The sequence below is a fragment of the Sus scrofa genome, chromosome 18 (assembly GCF_000003025.6).
Source record: "Sus scrofa isolate TJ Tabasco breed Duroc chromosome 18, Sscrofa11.1, whole genome shotgun sequence".
In the NCBI taxonomy this organism is placed as follows: domain Eukaryota; kingdom Metazoa; phylum Chordata; class Mammalia; order Artiodactyla; family Suidae; genus Sus; species Sus scrofa.
The window spans coordinates 47463751-47486017 of NC_010460.4; the positions used below are offsets into that span (position 1 = coordinate 47463751).

At 45.7% G+C, this 22267-nt stretch overlaps 1 protein-coding gene across 6 annotated transcripts in view; it reads left to right on the forward strand.

Moving 5' to 3' along the window:
- Positions 1-22267, forward strand: part of OSBPL3 (oxysterol binding protein like 3) — a 192946-nt gene that overhangs the window by 165448 nt on the left and 5231 nt on the right. For all 6 annotated transcript variants that reach the window (XM_021079019.1, XM_021079020.1, XM_021079018.1 and 3 more), the window contains 6 exons: positions 4897-4960; positions 8469-8547; positions 10872-11016; positions 14115-14259; positions 17489-17615; positions 20247-20369. In XM_021079019.1, coding sequence (XP_020934678.1) covers positions 4897-4960; positions 8469-8547; positions 10872-11016; positions 14115-14259; positions 17489-17615; positions 20247-20369 — 683 coding nt within the window. The remainder of the gene's footprint in view (positions 1-4896; positions 4961-8468; positions 8548-10871; positions 11017-14114; positions 14260-17488; positions 17616-20246; positions 20370-22267) is intronic.

The following is a 22267-nucleotide window of genomic DNA, read 5'->3' on the forward strand; positions in this document are numbered from 1 at the left end:
GAAACCCTCCTGGACGCCGCCCCGCCCCGTATCATGCCCCCTCCCACTTCCCCTCACTCGGCTTCAGCCACACTGGCCTTTTGGGCTTTTCCTAAAACACACCGAGCATTTGCCAACCCTGGGCAGCGGCTGTGTGTTCTGACCTGGACACACTCCCTCAGCTGAGTGGGTGGTTAGTTGCCTTGTTTCTCTTGCCCTGGAAAGGTCCTACCCCTCCTGCCCCATCTGGGATACACTCCCCCTCGGCATCCCTCCACCCCATCCTTGCCGCATCCCCCTCCACATGTTACTCCTGGTAGATGCTCTGCTTGTTTGCTTCTTGTCTGTCTCACCCCTGCACTGAAATGTCAGCTCCATGAGGATGAAGACCTGTTGTATCCCCAGGGGCTAAGACAGTGCCTGACACACAGGCAATCAGGAAATGGTTAACGAATGCCCCCCTCAACTCACTGGGTAGCTCTGACCTGCCGCTTGGTCTCTTTTCCACAAGTGGCCCTTCGTGGTCAGAGACGGGTCCAGAACTAGGAGGACTCTGTAGTTGTGTCTCTGGAAAGCTGCAGAACTGCTGTGTTTAAGGGACATTTTTCTAAATCTGGAGAAGAAAAAAACCTACCAAATGCACAGATATTGAAATATACTCTTTACTTATGCACTTCTCCCCTTACCAAGTGCCTCTGATGTAAAGTGCATCCTCAGAGCATGAATCAAAAATGATTAGGTCAGAGTTCCCATCGTGCTCAGCAGAAACAAATCTGACTGGTATCCATGAGGACCCAGGTTCAATCTCTGGCCTCATTCCATGGGTTAAGGGTCCAGCATTGCCGTCAGCTGTGGTTTAGTTTGCAGATGTGGCTTGGATCTGGCATTAGTATAGGCCAGCATCTACAGCTCTGATTTGATCCCTAGCCTGGGAACCTCCATATGCTGCAGGTGTGGCCCTAAAAAGACAAAAAAAAAAAAAAAAAAAAAAAAAAAAAGATTAGGTCAGGTGAAGAAAGACCTCAGATATACAAATAAATTACAAGAATGCCTAATTACCAGGGAAATTCATTGACCTCAGGATTAGAAAAAGAAGCGCAGAAATACTTGCACAATAAAAACCACAGATACTCATTTCCTGAATGTTTGGGGAACCTTCCCAATCAGAAATTGCTCTTATCGGATTGGACGGGAGAGGAAGTGATGGAGGAGAGTCCTAGCGAGTCAGTCTAAAGCGGACTCAGCCAACAGGCTAACAGACAGTGTCTGCTCCGAGGCTGAATCAGTTCAGACTCAAAGTCAGAATCTAAGGCTTTTCTATGCCTAGGTTAAGATGTAATGAGAAAGGAAACCCAGCCAAGTCCCCTACAAGCAAGGACAAGGAAGACTGTGCTTGTCACTCTCTGCTCTGGTAGATTTTAGAGAGAGTACCATCAACGAAGATGACATGGGTAACTGTGAATTAATTATGCCTTTCCATGGATGTTAAAATGAATCAAAGGCTTCATAGCATCTTTTCCAACTGGCTGGCATCGACTGCCACCTCTGATGCTGGAATTCAAAGAAAGCAGATGTTAGAAGGACAGCATTTTGAAGCCAGAGGAATCCTCAGACCTTACTTTTCAAAGAAGTAAGACTCAGAGAGGTTGGAAAGCTCAGACTCAAAAGATCCCTTTTCTGAATATCCGTGAGATGGGATGGCAGTGGCGTGCAGAGACCCTGGGGAGGGACCAGAGCCTGATTTGAGAGCAGCCATAGAGAGACAGCTGGGGCATCACAGGAGAGCATTGGATTTGAAGTCAGAGGACCCGGGTTTAAAGCACTCCCTTCATGGTATTCCTGTTGTGGCTCAGTGGTAATGAACTACTATCCCTGAGGACACAGGTTCAGTCCCTGACCTCGCTCAGTGGGTTAAGGATCCGGCGTTGCCATGAGCTGTGGTGTAGGTCACAGACGTGGCTCAGATCTGGCATTGCTGTGGCTGTGGCGTAGGCTGGCAGCTGTGGCACCGATTTGACCCCTAGCCTGAGAGCCTCCATATGCTACAGGTGCAGCCCTAAAAAGAAGAAGCAAAAAAAAAAAAAAAAAAAAAGGGCATGTACACCAGATAAATCATTCCCTGAGGCCTTTTTAAGCCAGAAAGAAAGAAGCTAAATCATTGATTGTCAGTGTTGAGATTTATTCCTTTAGAAAACACCCCTTCGAGCCCCTCTAAGGCACTTTGCTAAACATTGATTCATTAGTCTGACCCAACCATTTTAAAAGGTCAGATTTGCATTTTTATGGGACATATGTATACTTTATCGAATGACAGGGCTTCTCTTATAATTCACATGGACAGTATATTTATCTCTGTTTTATGGGATTTTTAAATTATTACAGGAGAGTTTACAGTTTTTATACATTGCATTTTTGCTTTGATGTTTATGTTTGGCCAGACTTACAAAATGCCAAATTCCTCATCGAGGCTGTGATCTCTACCGTTTTGATGCATATTTCTGTGGGGCTGAATATCATCTACTTTATAATAACCTACTTTAAGATACGCCTACACTGCGAGGCTGGGGAGCAGAGCCAGTGCCGCCTGTGGACAGGCCGGTGCGGTGACAAGTGAGGGGTCGGAATTCCCTTGGCCCTAGTTATATATGCTCCCACAGTTTTAAGGTAAACACACTGTTTTCGCTGAGAGCTACCGGGGGGAGAAGGAAAGACCGGGGGCCATTTGTGAAATGAAGGATCCTCAAGGGTTGGGTTGAAAAAGACAATGAAGGAAAAGCAGAGGGAGTTGCTCTTTTTTTTTTTTTTTTTTTTAAAGGCCACACCTGAGGACATATGGAGGTTCCCAGGCTAGGGGTTGAATTGGAGCTACAGCTGCCGGCCGACACCACAGCCTCCGCAATGGCAGATCCAAGCTGCCGCTGTAACCTATTCCATCGCTCACGGCAATGCCAGATCCTTAACCCACTGAGCAAGGCCAGGGATCGAACCCGCATCCTCATGGATGCTAGCCTGGTTTGTAATCCTCTGACCCACAAACGCGACTCTTCGAGTTGCATTTTAGGAGTTAGGTTTCTAAGCCAGTGTCTGAGTTGAAACTCCCAGAGTCACAGGAAGGGGTTCACACTCTTAAGAGGCCTGTGAGAATTAAGACCACCCCTGGGGCTGGGGGGGAGGGGAGAGGACACACACATGCACTTCCCATCTCAGGTTAGATCTGAGATTTAAGTTTGTTGAGACCTGGAAGATACTGGCCCCACTGACCCCTTTGTCCCTACCTTTCTTCGGGCCAAGCTGGACCCTTGCACCCCCATCGACTGACCAGGTCTGCGACGGGACTCAAGATTAGCTTGCCCCTACCCTCCTGCACCTGGAGGAGGGCCACGGACGTGGTTCGCAAACCGCGTTCCTCTCTGCAGTCAGGGGTCCAGAGCCAGGCAGGTGGTTGTGGACTTGTCACCCCCGCTTCTCCACCACCCCTGCTCACCTCAAGCAGCACTCTGAAAATTCTGAGCTCCTGATATGTTTGAAAATAGGGTGCAGCTGCTTCCAACAATTGTTTTTTTTGAGGCTTTGAACACCGTCTGCAAACCAAAAATGCTGGGTCTTCTCTCTCCGTCTCCCCATCCCTGTGTTTAGGAGACGTTCCTGTTGCTTCATCTCTCTGGTTTTATTCTCAACGTGTAATAGGAAGGCTTTGGTCTGAAGGCTTTAAATGTAAGCTTTGCTAAGAACCAGCTAGGTCAGAGAATTTTCTGGAAACATCACTAGCAGCGCTGTTCTGGTTTACTAGTGCTGAATTATGATAATAGCGCATACACTGCTCTCGAGCCTTCCGTGTTCCTGAGATAATGAGGCCATCTAACAGGGGCGTTTTCTCTTTAGCTTCTTTGTTAGTGAATAAAATGCCCCCAGTGACACAAGCCAGGAAAACGTGCCACAGTCTCTGGTACAGGGGGCTCTTTTCTAGACTGTCGCTGCATGTTTATTCAAGATATTTTTATGAACAAAAGAAATGAAAAAAAAATTTCTTAGCAGCTGACTTAACAATTTTTCAACAGTTGCTTAGGTCTTTAATAAAACCATTATTCTTTTTTTTTTTTTTTTAAATATCTACGACTGGTCTTTCTGTCAGTGATTGGAAAGATAGCTGGACTTTGCGATGCTGAGTGTTCAGAAGAAAATCTGCGGAGCCAAAGAACATTTTTTGTGGCTTAGAAATATCTACCTAACATTTAGAAGTATTTACTATCTGGAGTTCCCATTGTGGCTCAGTGGTAACACAGCTGACTAGTATCTGTGTGGTTGCAGGTTCGATCCCTGGCCCCACTCAGTGGGTTAAGGATCCAGCATTGTGGTGAGCTGCGGTGTAGGTCACAGATGCAGCTCAGATCCTGCATTGTTGTGGCTGTGGTGTAGGCTAGCGGTTGCAGCTCCGATTTGACCCCTAGCCTGAGAACTTTCGTGTGCTGCAGGTGCGGCCCTAAAAAAAAAAAAAGAAAAGAAAGAAGGAAAAGTATTTACTATTTGACGTCTTCATTGAAACATTTGCAAGTACTTTCAGAAGAGCAGTCTTTGATTTTAACCTTGGTAGCTGAGGTCAGATGGTGTGGTTTATAAGTGGGCAGCCCTTGCATCTCTGCTTTTATTTTCCCATCTTTCAAAATGCGTCTCCACCCTCATCACTCACCACTTGGCTGCTTTTCCCCCCAAGCTTCCAGAGGCTTCCATTCACAGGCTTTTTTCTGACAAATGTGAGCACGACAGAGCTGACTGTGTCAGGAGCACCCTCTTGAGGACAGACCTGCTGAAGGGAAACTAAACAAATTTCCATTCGGTTAGACACTGCATGTTGGATTCCATCTCAATGCCAGGGAGACACCAAAGTTAACTTTTTGTTTTCACCTTTGTTTCCATCAGGTCAGCCATCATCCGCCTATTTCTGCTTGTCACGCTGAGTCTAGAAATTTCGTTTTCTGGCAAGGTAACGTGCTGATATATTTGACCTCTGTCATTTTGTGTAATGTTATCATTTATTTTATTCAGGAAATACTGTAGATACCTGTTAAGATTAAAAGTGGGCTCTCGGAGTTCCCACTCTGGCAGCGGTAAAACACCCAACTGGTATCCTTGAGCGATCCCTGGCCTCGCTCAGTGGGTTAAGGATCCGGCATTGCCATGAGCTGTGATGTAGGTTGAAAATATGGCTCAGATCCAGTGTTGCTGTGGCTGTGGTGTAGGCTGGAACTATAGCTCTGATTTGACTCCTAGCCTGGGACCTTCCATATGCCATGGTGTGGCCCTAAAAAGACAAAAAAAAAAAAAAAAAAGGTGGGCGGGGGTGTGTGTGTGCTCCAGACTTAGGCTTTGTTGGATGGATCTGCACCCTTTGATATTCTTGCCTCTCATCTCTGGACAATAACTGACATTTATTGATTTTATAATTAAAGATTTGAGAGGGTAATTTAGTTCTTCCCTTCTTTAAAAATCCTTGGGGCCACCAGCACTGTTTATTCCTGTAACTTTTTTTCTCTCTTATTTCATAGCCTTTTGAAATGCCTGGGTTAAATATTAAATATTAAAGATTTACATTTATTTTAGAGTACCTGTCGTGGCTCAGTGGTTAACGAATCCGACTATGAACCATGAGGTTGCAGGTTCGATCCCTGGCCTTGCTCAGTGGGTTAAGGATCTGGCGTTGCCGTGAGCTCTGATGTGGGTTGCAGACTCGGCTTGGATTCTCTGTTGCTGTGGCTCTGGCGTAGGCCAGTGGCTTCAGCTCCGAATAGACTCCTAGCCTGGGAACCTCCATATGCTGCGGGAGCGGCCCTAAAATGGCAAAAAGACAAAAAAAAAAAAAAGATTTACATTTATTTATCAGACTCTAGACAGCAGAGGGTTCTTTTGCTTTTGAAAACTTTAAATTTTATTTCTGAAACTTTACATTGCTGCCTTTTCTTTTTTATTTCAGTGTCAGGGCTGCTGTTTCTATATTCAGTTGATTATATTTTGAATTTTGGAAGGAGTGGGTTGCTCTAAAGAATAAATAAGGCTGCAGATATTTCCTCAATGGATTAATTAATTTTGATAAACTATTTATTCCAAAGCCAGAGGGTGCTCTAGAAAGAAAATTTGAGCATCCCAGGTTTTTGAACAATGAGCACGTCAGTTTTTTAACAGATTTTTCTCTGCTAACTGATTAATGCCTCCTGATTTGCCACCTTGCCTTTTTTTTATGCCTCTATAAAATTTGAAAGATAAGAATGAGTATTTTGTGAAAAATTTCCCTCCCCCATATGTTCCCAGCCACCCAGTTTCCATTTATGGAGGCGGTATTACCAGTTTAGGTTACAAGTACCATGGTTTCTTTGCTGAATCTTTGCTGCTAGAGTTTAGAATTGAAGCTTGACTAGAAACTTCTCTTTCACTGAAACCCTTTGGAACTAATTCTCATAAGATATCTAACCTTCTAATTGCTAAGTATCATTGACCTTGTGGGCACTTCATTATTATTAAAGTTATATATTGTGCAACTTCTGTGTAACTTGGAGGGTCTTCTCCAAGTATTTCCTGTGTGCTCCTTAGGTCACTCCCAGCTCAGCCCCCTTCACTTCTTCCTCATCAGCCTTGTGCTGGGCAATCACACCCTTTCCATAAGCCCATGATTGCCAGGTCTTGGGATCTTTTTTTAAAATCCAATTTGATATTTCTCTGCCTTTAAATTAGACTGTTTAGACCATTTACATTTATTGTGATTATTGACATAGTTGAATTTAGGTCTGGCCTCTTGTTATTTGTTTTCTGTTATTACATCTCTTCTTTGTTCCCGTTTTCCTCTTTTTCTACCTTCTTTTGGATTAATTGAGTGCTTTCTATGATTCCATTGTATATCTTTTATTGCCGTATTAGCTATACCTCTTCTGTTTTTTTACTTGTTACTTTAGGGTTCATATTATATATATGCAATGTATCACAGTCTGTCTTCAAGTGATATGCCACTAGCTTATAGCAAAAGAAACTTACAAAAGTGTGCTTCCATTTCTCCTTTCCAAACCTTTGCTATTGTGGACAAACATTTTGCTTACTTATGTTATAAATACTATCTTATGCTGTTAAGTAAAATTATTTGCTTTTGCTTTAAAGAACCAGTTATATTTTGGGGGTAACAACTTTACTGAGATATAATTTATATGCCATACAACTCACCTAGTTAAAACTATGACAGTAGTTTTTAATATATTCACAGAGTTATGCAGTCATAGCTACAATCAATTTTAGAACATATCCATCACTCTAAAAAAACCCCTTTAGCCAATACATGCACTTCCTACCCTACCTCCACTCCCACCTCCCAGGTTCCATCAATCTCTTGCATCCTTAGATAGCCACTGACTTCCTTCTGTCCCTATAGATTTGCCTGTTCTGGACATGTCATGTAAATAAAATCATATAATAGGTGGCCAGGGGCTCCCTGGTTACAGTCCAGCTCTCTCCTAGACCATGGCCATGGCCTCCTACTGGCTCCCTCTGCTTTCACCTTTACTCCTCTATGGTCTGTGTCTCGTCACCCAGCAGCCAGAGGGATCACCCATCTCTATCCTTCTTTTTCTATTCTGTCACCCTGATGGCATCACCATTCATGCAAGTTAGAAAAATCCGATATCATCCACAAATTCTCTCCATCTCTCACAATATGCATTTAATTTGTCACCCAGTTCTATTTCTGCTTCTTTAATGGTTCTAGGATCATTCCCTTCCACTCCATTCCCACCACCATTGTCTTGGTTCACTTTCTTCTCATTTATCACTTGAGAAAGTACAGGTCGCCTGCTTTGCATCACTCCTGCTCCTGTTGCATCCTCCATTTTGCTGCCAATTGTCTTTGCAAAGTCTGTATCTAATCACATCAATTCTCTGTCCAGGCAAACACCTTATTCTTCCCAGTGCACACCACCAGACTTCTTAGCCAGGCCTGTAGAACCTACTGCTTCTTGTACTCAAGCTGTCTTTCTACTCCTCTGAGGACAATCTAAGACCAATGGGATAGAACCACACTTTGTTCTCTCACATTTCTCCATCTTCTGCTTTAAACTGCCTTTCCTCTGCCTGGTGAACTCCTATTTATTCTTCAAAGCCCTGTTTAAGCAACCCCTTCAGACAGGGTTCTTCAGATACCTTCCCAAAGCACATTGGTCATTCCTTCTTCTCTGGTTCCATTTCACGCTCAGTTACAGCCAATGCCTCTCTGGACCGGCCTCACCAGCTTTCACTTCTGTATGCCTTTCACACTGCGAGTTCTTCCCAGGGAGGGGACTTTATAATGTTAGTTTCTCAGATTCTGCTCCAGGTATTCAGTTGCTACTTATATTGAATAACAGTGAATTTTATTATGAAGAGATTGTTCTAGATAATGATTGTTCTATGCCTAAGAATTTTTTCATCTACCTTGCTCTCTGGCTAAATATGTAACATTTGGTATTACTTCATTTCAGACGTGAGATGGAAAAACAAATTCTGGGGCAAATCCATGGAAATTGTTCCCATTGGCACAACCCATGTGACTCTGCCAGCGTAAGTTCTCCTAATGTGGTTAAGAACTTCATAGAATTTAGGGCCGAGGTATATAGCTTTAGAATAGGATGCACCTTGGGAGTTCCCATCGTGGCTCAACAGGTAATGAACCTGACTAGCATCCATGAGGATGCGGGTTCAATCCCTGGCCTTGCTCAGTGGGTTAAGGATCTGGCGTTGCTGTGAGCTGTGGTGTAGGTTGCGGATGCAGCTTGGATCCTGCATTGTGGTGGCTGTGGCCTAGGCCAGCAGCCGCAACTCCGATTTGACCCCTAGCCTGGGCACCTCCAAATGCTGCAGGTGCAGCCCTAAAAAGAAAAAAAAAAGAATAGGATGCACCTTGTCCCCCATGATGTTGAGTGTATGTTTGTACGTTTTTTCTTTTAACGTGTTTGACAGTAGCTTCAAATGTTCCTCATTTTGAAAATCTCACTTTTTCATTCTCTCTAATGGAAATGCTTTCGGGACACCCAAGTTCCTTGAATAAAGGCTTTTCAGAAATTATTTCCACTTCCTAACACAATTAAGAATGATCACTTTTTGTAGTTCCTGTCATGGCTCAACAGCAGTGAATCTGACTAATATCCATGAGAACAGTTTTGATTCCTGGCCCTGCTTGGTGGGTTAAGGATCTGGTATTGCCATGAGCTGTGGTGTAGGTCACAGAGGCAGCTCAGATCCTGTGTTGCTGTGGCTGTGGTGTAGGCTGGCAGCTGCAGCTCTGATTCAGCCCCTAGGCAAGAACTTCCACCTGCCACAGGTACGGCCCTAAAAAGCAAAAAAAAAAAAAAAAAAAAAAAAGAAGGTAATTTTTCTTTAACATTGTTGCCCTGCCTCACTGTCAGAAAAAGTTTTGAGAAGGATATGGCCTTGATCTTCAGGGATTATTGATACTTACTCATAAAGCCTAATGGTAATGAGTACAGCCTGTGGGCCTGGGCTGCCCGGACTGCGCTCACACTGCAGCTTACTAACTGCAGATCCTTGGGCAGGTTGCTTAACTTCTCTGATCACCAGTTCCCTCATCTATGAAACAGGGATAATAAACCAGCTATTGCCAAAGACCGTTGTCAAGATTAAGCAGACGGGGAAAGCACTTAAAATAGTGCTTGGCGTGTAGTATGTGCCATTGAAGTGCTTGGTCTTATTATCATTATCCTCCTAATTATTATCCAACTCTGTAAGTCATATCTGAATATGTCCTCATTGTAAAAGGCTTAAGAGATATGAATGTTAAGATTTATATGTAAAGTGTGTGTGTGTGTGTGTGTGTGTGTGCGTGCGCGCGCATGTGCATACATACGGGTGCACCTCCAAAACATAGCAGGTGTGGCTCTAAACCACTGCAATAAAGCGGATGTCAAAATAAAGCAAGTCACATGGATTTTTTGGTTTCCCGTTGCATATTAAAGTGACGTTTGGCGTTCCCGTCGTGGTGCAGTGGTTAACGAATCCGACTAGGAACCATGAGGTTGCGGGTTCGGTCCCTGCCCTTGCTCAGTGGGTTAACGATCCGGCGTTGCCCTGAGCTGTGGTGTAGGTTGCAGACGCGGCTTGGATCCTGTGTTGCTGTGGCTCTGGCGTAGGCCCGTGGCTACAGCTCCGATTCAACCCCTAGCCTGGGAACCTCCACATGCCGCGGGAGCGGCCCAAGAAATGGCAAAAAGACAAAAAAAAAAAAAAAAAAAAAAAAAAAAAAAAAAAAGTGACGTTTTATATTCTTCATAGACGTGAAGTCAGCAAATGCTATTGGAAATACGCTGCTAGTAGACATGCTCCACGCTGGGTTGCCACAACCTTCGACATGTAAACAACGCAGTATCTGTGGGGCGCAGTGCAGTGCGGTCTGCCTGTGTACATACGTGTCCACGCAGCCTGCACACGTATATACACAGATGGGACCGTGCCGTGTGAGCCTGTATGTATGTGTGCGCACATACATGCACGTGTGGCAGGAGAACACCCTGAGGGAAACCCGCGTGTCCCCCCACTGCCACTTTCCTCTCATTTTGCTGACTTTGGACACGTCTCCTCTGGGTCAGTTTCCTCCACTGTCACAGGATGGAGTGGGTTGTTCCGGCTTCTAGCGGAGTGCTTGGCCGCCTCCAGGGTCTGACCACTGCTGCCCCTCCTCACCCTGGTGCCACTGGCACCTCCTGGGAGGGTGGCAGCTCTTAGACCATCCAGCGGGGCTTAGTTGGTGTTGGTTCCGTGCAAGAAGGAATGAGTGATTCATCACAGGACTTGCGTTTCCCCCAGCGGTGCCTGCTGGCTTTGCTGCTGGCTCCTCTGGAAGCCGTTACTTTCTCTCCTTCCTCCTTTAGTTTTGGAGATCATTTCGAGTGGAACAAAGTGACCTCCTGCATCCATAACATCTTAAGCGGGCAGAGGTGGATCGAGCACTACGGAGAGATTGTCATCAAGAACCTGAATGACGACTCCTGCCACTGCAAAGTGAATTTTATAAAGGTAACCTGGGACCCCGGGAGCTCCAGCCCTGCACAGCCACCCAGAGCTGGGCCTCAGGGCACAGGATGCCTTGGGAACTTTCACCCTCACTCCAGCAGGGAGACGGGCAATGCCAGGGGCCCCCTGGTCCTGCCCCACCCCTTTCACCTGGACCAGGGTACAGCCCCTCCTGGCCCCCTTCCTTTCACCTTTAGTCTCCTGTGGTCTATTCTCAGGGCAGCAGCCAGAGGGGTCTTTTTAAGATATAAATCACTGGAGTTCCCATTGTAGCTCAGCAGAAATGAACCCAACTAGGATTCGTGAGGTTGGGGGTTCGATCCCTGGCCTCACTCAGTGGATTAAGGATCTAGAGTTGCCATGAGCTCTGGTGTAGGCTGGAGACTTGGCTTGGATCCAGTGTTCCTGTGACTGAGGTGTAGGCCGGCAGCTGCAGCTCCAATGCAACCCCTAGCCTAGGCACTTCCATATGCCGCCGGTGGGGCCCCAAAAAGAAAAAGATATAAATCATCCTAGTACAATATAGATGAACCTTAAAGACATTATGCTAAGTGGAATAAGCCAGACACAAAAGGACACATATGATTCCATTTATATGAGGAACCCAGAGGAGCCAAATTCATAAAGACAGAAGGTAGAACGGCGGTTGCCAGGGGCTGGGGAGAGAAGTCATTGTTTAATGGGGACAGAGTTTCAGTTTGGGGCAATGAAAAATTCTGGAAATGTGTAAGGCAAGAGTCGTATAACATTGTGAATATAGTTAATGCCACTCAATTGTACCCTTAGAAATGGTTACAATAGTCAGTATTGTATTATGTATTTTACTACTGACCAAATTGCTCTGGCAACTTCCACCTCTCTCGGAGTAAAAGCCTGCATCCTTACCGTGGTCCGCCAGAGTCTGCAGTGTCTGCACTCCCACTCCTCACGTTCAAGTTCATGCGCACACACCCTCATTCCTCCCAACCTCTATTCTTTCCACCTTTGTCCCCTTCCTTCCTGCACTGTCCTTTCTCTGGAGGTCCGCTGCTTGCCGCCCCCCATCCTTCCCTCAGCCTCTCTTAGACCATCCCTCTCTCCCACCTGCTTTCTTCCAGGTGTTTATCACCATCCGAAGTCGGCTTGTTGGCTGTTGCTTTTCTTGCTTCTTTTCTGTTCCCTGCACCCTCCTTGCCTTTCCTGACCCTGGTCGGTCTTGCCCCCTGCTGTGGCGATGCCTGGCAGCGGTGCCTGGCACACAGCAGAGGCTCCCGATCATGCTCAGGATAAATGAACAGGTTCCCCCGAGGCAAAAAGCCTGGAACAGTCTGCTTACCTTTCCAGCTGCCCAGCTGCCCTGATTTGACCCTTCTCCCGCCCCTGAGATCCCCTCTTGCCCTTAAAAATGTCATCTATACCGAATGGCCGTAAAATGTCACCCTCCTCAAGGAATAGCTGCATTTAATTAAGATCAAAATCATAAGATCGGACGCTCAGAAGAGATTAAGCTCTCCCTGTAGAATTTCACACGATTCCTCTCTGAACCATCAGTAGCAGGTGGCGAACTGCATGGAGAGGTGGACTGGGATCCTCATTGTATCCGATAAGTCCACCGGGTTGTGGGCAGACATAAAGCTGACAGTGAATTGGTGTAAAACAAAAATGACCCTGCCTTGAAAGCTTCATCTAAGCTCTCTGCAACAAGAAGCAGAAGTGCCCTGATGCAGGCGAGAGCCACCTTCTTCTCCGAATTTTCCCCGTGGAAATGTGCTCCCCTCCCATTTCTACCATCCGCTTGGTACCCGTCCACTGAGGACCCGTCCACTGAGGACCAGCTCTTAGAATACTGGACGTGCCTCTGGTATTGAAAGCGAATCTGGGAGCAGATGCCGTCCTTACCTGTGGAACACGACTGCCTCCCTCTGTGGCTTCCCATCCCTGCGGCCAGCACTGGACTTCCTGGCAAATATCTCTGAGAGGACATCGGACTCTTGCTTCAGAATGAACTTAAGAGCCTGGACAGCTTCTCTGTCCCTCTTCCCCATTTTTGCATGACTGATGTTTCTGACTCAGCTCTGAGGTCCCGCTGTACTCCCCTCTGCTTCCCATTTTTACCGCAGACTTTGGAATGGGGAAGCCAGTCCACCAGATGTGGCCTGGAAACGTCCCTCAACTTTATTAGTTTCCAAATCTGGATTCCTTTTGGGCTGAAAATAGTATTAGGACTTTTTGATTTATGGAGTAATGCCTTTCTGTCTTCTGCAAAGATTTTTAGGGCAGCCAGGTAATAGAATGAAAAGAAATCAACTCGAGGGAGTTAGAACTCCCTCTGCTGGCTGAAGTGTGGTACTGTATACCTAAACCCTACCAGGCTGAGCTAAGCAGAGCTGGTCTCAGACCAGGACCAACTCAGTAGGAAGGTGGGTTGCATAAGTTTCCTGTAAGTTAGGTGAACAGATCTGGTTTAGGGGGAAAAACAATAGAAGAAACTGAAAATTGATTAACTTACAAACTTGGTAAAAAAAATTGGTTGGTTACAAAGGATTGTTCCTTTAGAGGAAAAATTATATGAGTTATATTTCTTTCAAATTGCAGTAGTCAGAGCCCACGTAACAACCAGGGAATAGCTATTCTGGAGGAGGCTTAAGGCCATCCCCTCCCTGGTGGATGTGTGAGAATTGAGCCTTTTCACTGCTTTACATGCAGTGAAAGTCGAAAAAAAAATTGTCTTACACAAATGTTAGTGGCTGTTACAAACTGTAAATAAAGGGTTAGCTTTTAATTTGTATTGCATGATTAAAATTATGATTACTTATTAATTAGAAGCCAGAATCAGCAAACCATATGCAGCATAGAATCATTTTTATGGTTCTTTATTTCTCCACTTTATTATTTTTTTTAATGGCTGCATCTGCAGCATATGGAAGTTTCCGGGCCAGGGATCGAATCCAAGCCACAGCTGCAACCTGTGCCACAGCTGTGGCAATACTGGATCCTTAACCCACTGTGCCATAGCAGGAACTCCTCTCTCTCTCCCCCCCCCCCTCTCTCTCTCTCTCTCTCTCAATATCTAATAAATTGGCCCCACAACACTAAAGAAATGACTCTCATTTGACTCCTAGGCAAAATATTGGAGCACTAATGCCCACGAGATCGAAGGTACAGTGTTTGACAAGAATGGAAAAGCAGTGCATCGGCTGTTTGGGAAATGGCACGAGAGCATCTACTGCGGTGGCTCCTCCTCATCCGCTTGCATCTGGAGAGCAAGTTCGTATCCCAGTTAATCCCCCCACAGCAAAGGGGGCGCGGGGCCAGAGGAACAGCGCTCAGTGTCCATTCTGTGTCTCCAGCCTCTGCCTGCTTTGAAATGTGTTGAAAGTATTGGCCCCTCTTTCATTCACCGAGTCCTGTCTCACCCTCACTGTCATGCTTATCAACGATACCTCTGTTGGGCTGGTAGGTCCTGGGTTCTTAATCCCAGAACAAAGCCATTGCTGGTCTGTGGTCACTCTCTCTTCCAGCCAACACACATCATTCCTATGCTGGGCACTAAGCTGGAATATCAGTGAAGGAATATCAGTAAGTATGAGAAGTCACTCTAGACTACAGATCAAGGGAAAGCTGCTACTGGAAAAGCAGAGTGCCCTGCAAGAGTGACAGACCCTCTAGATTCTCCCAATACCATGAGCCACTCCAGTCTCTCCTGTAATTCTAGAAGGATGCCAAGCGCTTGAAGCAGCTGTGGGGAGAAGGGGTAGGGAAGCCAAACTGTCATAGCATGTTCCCTAAAACATTTTAAGACTTTAGTCCACCTTCTAATCTGACAAATATCTTTCCAGGTCACGGTCATGCTATAAAGCCATTGTTCTGAGAGACCACTGTTAAGATGCTTTAGGCTGATCAAAATTAAACAAGCAGAAGAGACAACTCTTCTAATAATGGCCTAAACCATTAAGATATGTGCTATTGCTTAACAAGTGAGGGGGTAGGTGGCCCCAGGGTTGTTATGTAGGCAACTTGCCCATGTCAAGAGCCCAGTTCATTGAGGACCTATCTGCTGCTCCCAGTATGGTGGTGATGTTTCTTATGGATGGAAAGTGATTGCTTTGGTTCATATCCTATCCCCGTGTGACAGCCCACTAAGCAGGGAGAAGGAAGGACAGAAGAGCTTTCTCCTCTTGTGCCTCTCTTTTCTCAGGAATGAAATACTCCCTAGGGTCCCCCAGCAAATGTGTCTTTAAATCTTCACCTGAAGCTGGTTCAAACCCGTCCCTTCACTGATCCTGGGCAGCTGAGTCAGCAGGAGAGCTCAGGCGGGTTGACATTCAACCTCCAGGGAGGGCACAGGATGCCAGAGCAGATGCGTTTGCCACTAGCAAGTGCGAAAGGGAGCCGACTATAGAGTAAGCCGCCGGCAGTGTCCCTTTCAATAGGTAGCAGCCACATCGTCCCCTGTCGTAGAGCTTGCCACGGAGCCAGAACAAACAGGCACCAGGGGCCACCATCCTAGTTTCCAAGGTTCCCAAGGCACACGTAACACATTCATTATGAGTGAGACCCTCCTTTGCTTAAAGGATGCATCGCCACCACTCTGGATGTCCAGGTCACACCTTGGCAAAAGAACACCGTGTAAGCTCATGATCTCATGGTCATTGCTGTTGTCTGTTGACTTTAAGCTTCTGCCTTGGCTGTGAGCATCCCTGGCCTGACTGCAGGACAAACGACTGTCTCCACTCTGGTGACTGAGAGGCTGGGGTGGGGTTTGGAAGGCACAGGAGGAAGCTTTGCTGTAAATTTTACGCTTAGGATCCACAGAGAATTAGAAATAGACAAAATGGACTTCCAAGCCTTCAAAAACTGGGTCTACAGCAACGTTCATGGAAAGCATTTGGATTTGTATACATGAACAGCTAGCACTGAGGCTGTGAGTGGACTGTGTTAGTCTGCATTTGATTTGCTCTGTAGGTAAATTTGGGTACTTGATTGTTAGCTGGGATTCAAGTGAGGCCAATACACCTGCATTAATCTGCTTGGGCCGCTATAATAAAGCCACCATAGACTGGGTGCTTAAACAGCACATTTTCTCACAGGTCTGGAGGCTGGGGGCTGGCGGTTTCGGGGTCTGGTGGGAGCCCTCTTCCTGGCTTGGCTGCCCACCCTTCTGCCCTCCTTTAACCTTCACGACATCCTCAAGAGACCCCCATCTCCAAATACAGACACACCAAGGGTGGGGCTTTAACCTATGAATCTGGGAAGAACAGAAACAGCCAGTCCAGAACATTCGGTGCTGGCCCCCCAAGATCACGTCCTTCTTATGTGCAAAATACATGTATTCCATCCCAAGAGCCCCCAAAGTCTTAACTTATTCCAGCAGCAACTCTAAAGTTCCAAGTCTCATGTAAATATCTAAATCCGGCTCAGATTGGAGGTGTGATTCATCCTTTCCAGCTGTGAACCTCTGAACCCAAAGCGTGCTTCCAAAAGGTAGGGGTGGTATGGGCGTGGGATAGTCGCTCCCCCTCCAGAGGGAGACTTAAGACCTAGCAAGGCCCATGTCCTTTGGTCTCAGGACTGGAGGACATCCTTGGGGCTCGATGCCCCGCCCACTGGGTCAGGGCTCTGCTCCCAAGGCTCCCCGAGGCTCTGGGTGGAGGGCAGCCAGGCATGTTAAAGCTGCACAGGGACCCTACCCTTTGAGAGGTGGGGGCAGCCTCGCCCCTGGGCCTCTGGAGTTTGGGCCTGCAGTGGGAGTGGCCGTCTGATCATCTCTGAATCACCTTCACAGTCATTCTTCTTGTCGGCAGCTGGATGGCTCTCTGATTCCTTCTGTAAAATAGCCATGGTCCAACAGCCTGGCTTCACTTGATCCTTTTTTTTTTTTTTTTCTTTTTTCTGTCCCCTTTGTCAGTGTTTCTGCCAGTGTAATCCCGTCTCTAGTCTGGTCTTCTGCTAAGAAGGCTTAAAATTAAAATCTGTAAGATTTGGAGAGGCCAAGCTTGTGAAAAGAGGAGCAGGCAGAGAAGAAAAGAAAAACATTTATTGATCCCTTGCTATGGGTTGAGCACTCTTCTAAGCCCGAGACAGAGCTTCAGGAGAATTTGACCTTTCTTGAATGAAAAATGGATTCTCTCAGTGAGAGTCTTGTGAGTCAGGAAAAAAATGGACCTAGCGTTCCTTTTGACATGTTTATTTTAATAACAAATTATTTTTATAACTTAAATGCTGTAGAAACTTCCCTATATCAATACATCTGCTATAAGACCACACAAAGGGAATTTGCTCCAGGGCCTTATCCTTGTAGGTAGAAGGAGACTTACAGAGAAGAAGATTTATAGGGAAATATTCAGCACCTCTTTGTGAGCCAGAATGTTTTCATAGAAATTCAAGAGTTTACAACGGAGAGAGAAAAATTGTAGCAGGTCTGAGATGAAAAGCGGATTCAGATGGTAATATGTATGCAACACAAGTTAGAGACGAATGACTCCCTTTCTTTCAGATCCCATGCCAAAAGGCTATGAGCAATACTATGGCTTCACACAGTTTGCACTAGAATTAAATGAAATGGACCCATTGTCAAAATCTTTACTACCACCTACGGACACTCGATTCAGGCCAGACCAAAGGTAAGGACTGTTTTCAGATCTTTACCTTCAGAGATGTGGAACTCTTCATAAGACGTCTTAGGGACATCCCCCAGGCCACCAAAGGAGCCTGAGACAGAGATTCTGTCATCGGGCAAGGTGTAGGGGCACTCGAAGCAGTCATGCGGGAGGAATGGAGCCTGGCTTAGATGGGTGTGTGGCGTGACGTTTAGTCATCAGTAGAGCTCAGTTTCTTTTGAAATAACACCCTCCATAATGTCACTTTTTTTTTAAGAGTTTTACTGCATACAGTGATAAAAAAAAAAAAAAAAACTGACACTGTATTTGAAAGAGTAAAAGCTCCAGCTCCCCACTTCTTGGAGTTTAAATTATTTTGATGCACTGAAATCTGACTTCTGATCTTAGATTTGCTGCTGACAGGTTGTGTGACATAGGCGGCGTCTTTCAGCCTTTCTCATCCTCGGTTTCCAACTCTGTAAAATGGAAAGAAAAATCTCCTCCCTGAGGCCTTTCTGATGAAAACTCAAAACCAAGAAGGCAAAAAAAAAAAAGAAAACCCAAACAGAAACCTGATTAAGTTTGCCTTTTTTTTTTTGCTATTTCTTTGGGCCGCTCCCACGGCATATGGAGGTTCCCAGGCTAGGGGTCGATCGGAGCTGTAGCCACTGGCCTTCACCAGAGCCACAGCAACGCGGGATCTGAGCCGCATCTGCAACCTACACCACAGCTCACGGCAACGCCGGATCCTTAACCCACTGAGCAAGGGCAGGGACCAAACCCGCAACCTCATGGTTCCTAGTCGGATTCGTTAACCACTAAGCCACGACGGGAACTCCTGCCTTTATTTTTTAAAAAAAACTCATTCTTCGTGGTGAATAAAATATATGCCCACAGTCAAAAGATTAATGACAAACTGGGAACTCTGTAGTTCACTCACTTCATGCATTGGTTCTAGAAATCAAGATCAATCCATTTTTTTAAAAATGGCCCTAGGAAAACAGTGCGCAAAATAGGAAATGCAGATAGGCCTTAAACATATGGGAAGATATGAAGTCTTACTCAAAGAAATGCAAAATTTAAAAACCATGCTCTCATAGCATTTCTTAACCAATCAGATGGCAAAGAAATGGAAGTTTAATGCACTCGGAGGCTACAGGGAAGAGGGGGGCTCATAACCTGGCTGGTGTGGATATAAATGACTATAATCCCCAAAAAGGGCAGTTTGGGAATAGACGTATCAGGGTCACCGTTAAACGCAGCAATTCCACTTCTCAAAATGCCTCCTGATAATGATGGGTACACATGGCCCTTCACTGCGGCAGTAATTGTGACGTTAAGAAATCAGGAACATCCCAAGTTCCCTGGTGGCCTAGTGGTTAAGGATCACCATTGTCACTCCTGTGGCTCTGGTTGCAGCTGTGGTGTGGGTTCGATCCCTGGTCTGGGACCTTCCACACACAGTGGGCACAGACGGAAAAAAAAAATGGGGAACATCCCAAAGTCTATCCGTAGGGCATTGTTTAAATAAATGCAGGTATATACACACAGTTCCACATTTATATCGATTAAAAAATGAAGAGAAGGCCCCCTTGTGGCTCAGCTGTTTAAGAACCTGACCAGTACTCATGGGGTCACAGATTCAATCCCTGACCCCGCTTAGTGTGTTAAAGGAGCCAGTTGCCACAGGCTACAGTATAGATCATAGATGTGGCTCAGATCTGGCGTTGCTGCCGATGTGGCCCTGAAAAGACCAAAAAAAGAGAGAGAGAGAGGGATCTCTATACTGTCAAGAAAGATTTCCAAAATACATTGTTAAATAAAAGTAAAACAAAACAAGAAACCAAGGTGGGGAGATAGCCTGAGTAGCCTGCTTCCATTTTTGTTTCTAGAAGGGAGAGAGGGAAAAATAAACATCATTTAAAAAAAAAAATTGACAGGAGTTCCCATCATGGCGCAGTGGTTAACGAATCCAGCTAGGAACCATGAGGTTGCAGGTTCGATCCCTGGCCTCGCTCAGTGGGTTAAGGATCCGGCGTTGCTGTGAGCTGTGGTGTAGGTCGCAGGTGTTGCTCAGATCTGGTGTTGCTGTGGCTCTGTCGTAGGCCAGCAGCTGTAGCTCTGATAAGACCTCTAGCCTGGGAACCTCCATGTGCCAAAGAAGTGGCCCTAGAAAAGGCAAAAAAAAAAAAAAATTGACAGGTAAACCAACTATAATGGAAAAAATTAAAATCATTTTAAAACAAACTTTTAAAAGGGGGAGAGAGAGAGACGATACAGATTAATGTTTGCTGATATGTGAATAAGGAATCTCCAGAAGCCTGCACGAGACACCAGTAACAGCGGGTCACCTCTGGTGGGGGGTGAAGGTGGGTGGCATGGGGAGGAAGTGGGTAGAATGGGAAGTGGAAACTAGGGGGGGTTGCCCCACATTCCTCTTTATAGACAGAATCTTTTGAGCCATGTTTATATCACCAATTCAAAACATAATATCATCCCTCACTACCTCCAAACAGCACTTTAAGGGTGGGCAGGGGTCTTATGTACAGGAAACCTGTCTGAATATCCAGTCCTGCAGTCCTCGGATTGGCTCTAGGACTGCTGTTTCATTTCCTTGGAGTTTGCATTCCTTTAGCTTTTCCCTCAATGCCCCAGGTTTCTAGAAGAAGGAAACTTAGAAGAAGCTGAAATACAAAAGCAGAGGATTGAACAGCTGCAGAGAGAGAGGCGGCGGGTCTTGGAAGAAAATAAGGTGGAACACCAGCCGCGGTTTTTCAGGTGAGCGGACAGAGTGCTGGGGGTCATAGGTACCAGTGACCCCCGATGCTTCTGGCGTGAAGAGAGCAGGACGGGTCCTCGCCTCCCCAAGTGAGAGCATTCTCGCCGCTTTTCCTGCTTCAGAGCGGGCATCCCTCCTCTGCGAGGATTCCACACTTTGTGTGGACAATGCCCCCAGGCAGTGTGGACTCTCCCCCTCAGTCCTCATTGTTTGTGGTTGCAGAGAGGCACTCGCTCAGCAACAAGACCAACCACACCCTTCCCCAGTAGGGACCAGGTTGTTTAAGCCACGCCTAAGGATGGTCCCCCCTCCGCCACCAGCAGGTGTATCGCACACAATGATGGAGATAAGTAACCATCACCCCACCGGTCACCAAACTGGAAATTCCAAGTAACCTAATTCTTGAATTGCAGAAGGTCCAATATGCTGGGGCTTGGATTTGGAAGACTGAGTATCATTCTAAAAGGAACTTGCTAGGAGGGTCTTGGCAAAAACAGACTGAAAGATGTAGAAGGGGCATCAGAGATGGTCAGCCCTTCACCCCCTCTTTTATTTTCACTGCGAAGACACAAAGGCCAGGGATCACAGGTGACCTGTGGAAGGACCCGGCGGAATGTCCCGGGATGGGGACTGGCCCTCCTGACTACAGGCCAGGGCTCGATGTGGTTTTAGGGGTTTTCAGTTCATTAAAAATTAAAAAAGAAAATCAACATTAAGACAAGCACGTGTGGAAAAGTAGCTACTTCCTACCCTACCTATTCCCCCAAGTCTTGTTTTCAGGATTTGATTGTTTGGAGGGATTTGGGGGTTGTCGTTGTTCTTTCATGGGCAATGGAAACACTTTTAAAAGGAAGATTGAGTGACTAATCTATCAGCTGCAGCAATAAATTTATATATTTCCAAAACAGTGAAACGGCAACAAGTTCTGTTTTATCCCCAAAATACTGCTCTTTCCCCTAAAGGTGGCATATGGGTGTTGATCAGTTCCGTGAACTCGAGATGAGTGATTGAAGATCAGTAGGCGGGAATTTTATTTGGAATGTTCATCACTTCACTTGAACATCTTAAAAATAAGACAGCTAATCATTTTTTTTTAAAAGTCAAAGGACAGATAAATGGATAGACTAACAGACTGATCAATTGCGAATTTGCTAATTAGTTGATAAACACCCATATATCCTTAAGTAGGTTGATTCTTGTTTTTCTTTCATAAATCAACTAGTTGTTTTTAACAAGGAAAAATCTACATTTATAAAGAGGTTCATTACAGTATTTTTAGGATCATTAAAAGTTGTGGTAATCAGACTGTCTCAAGAACTAGATAAGAAGATGCATCAACTTGATTTAAGTGAAAACATCAAAAAAAATGACTTCACAGAGTCTGTGGAGCTCTGTGGAGGACCAACTAACACTTAAATGTAAAATTTTGACTGCCATCAAGGCTGTCACTACAACCATGTAAGAATTATGTCTGGAATGGAAAAGGACTGAACACAGCTGCAACTCTTTTTTCTTTCGATTGTCTGCAAAATTAACAGATTATGGGGTCTGAGAAGTAAAGATGGGGAGAAAAGGCAGGACTTGTTCGGCAGTAGCAGTCAGTCCCGGAAGGGTTCCAATGAGAAGCCTGGCAGAGAGGTTACAGACAGGAGCGTGGGGTCTAAGATGCTTCCACTGATACTCACGCAGGAACAAGGCAAACATCTCTGGGAATGCCAAGTGGAAACTTCAGCTCTGGCTTCCTAGAAAAGTATCTGTTATGTTGATTGGCTTGGTTTTTTGTTCGTTTGTTTGTTTGCTTTGTTTGGTATTGGTTTGGTTTTTTATGGAGGCACCTGCAGCCTATGGAGGTTCCCAGGCCAGGCAGGGGTCACATCGGAGCTGCAGCTGCCAGCCT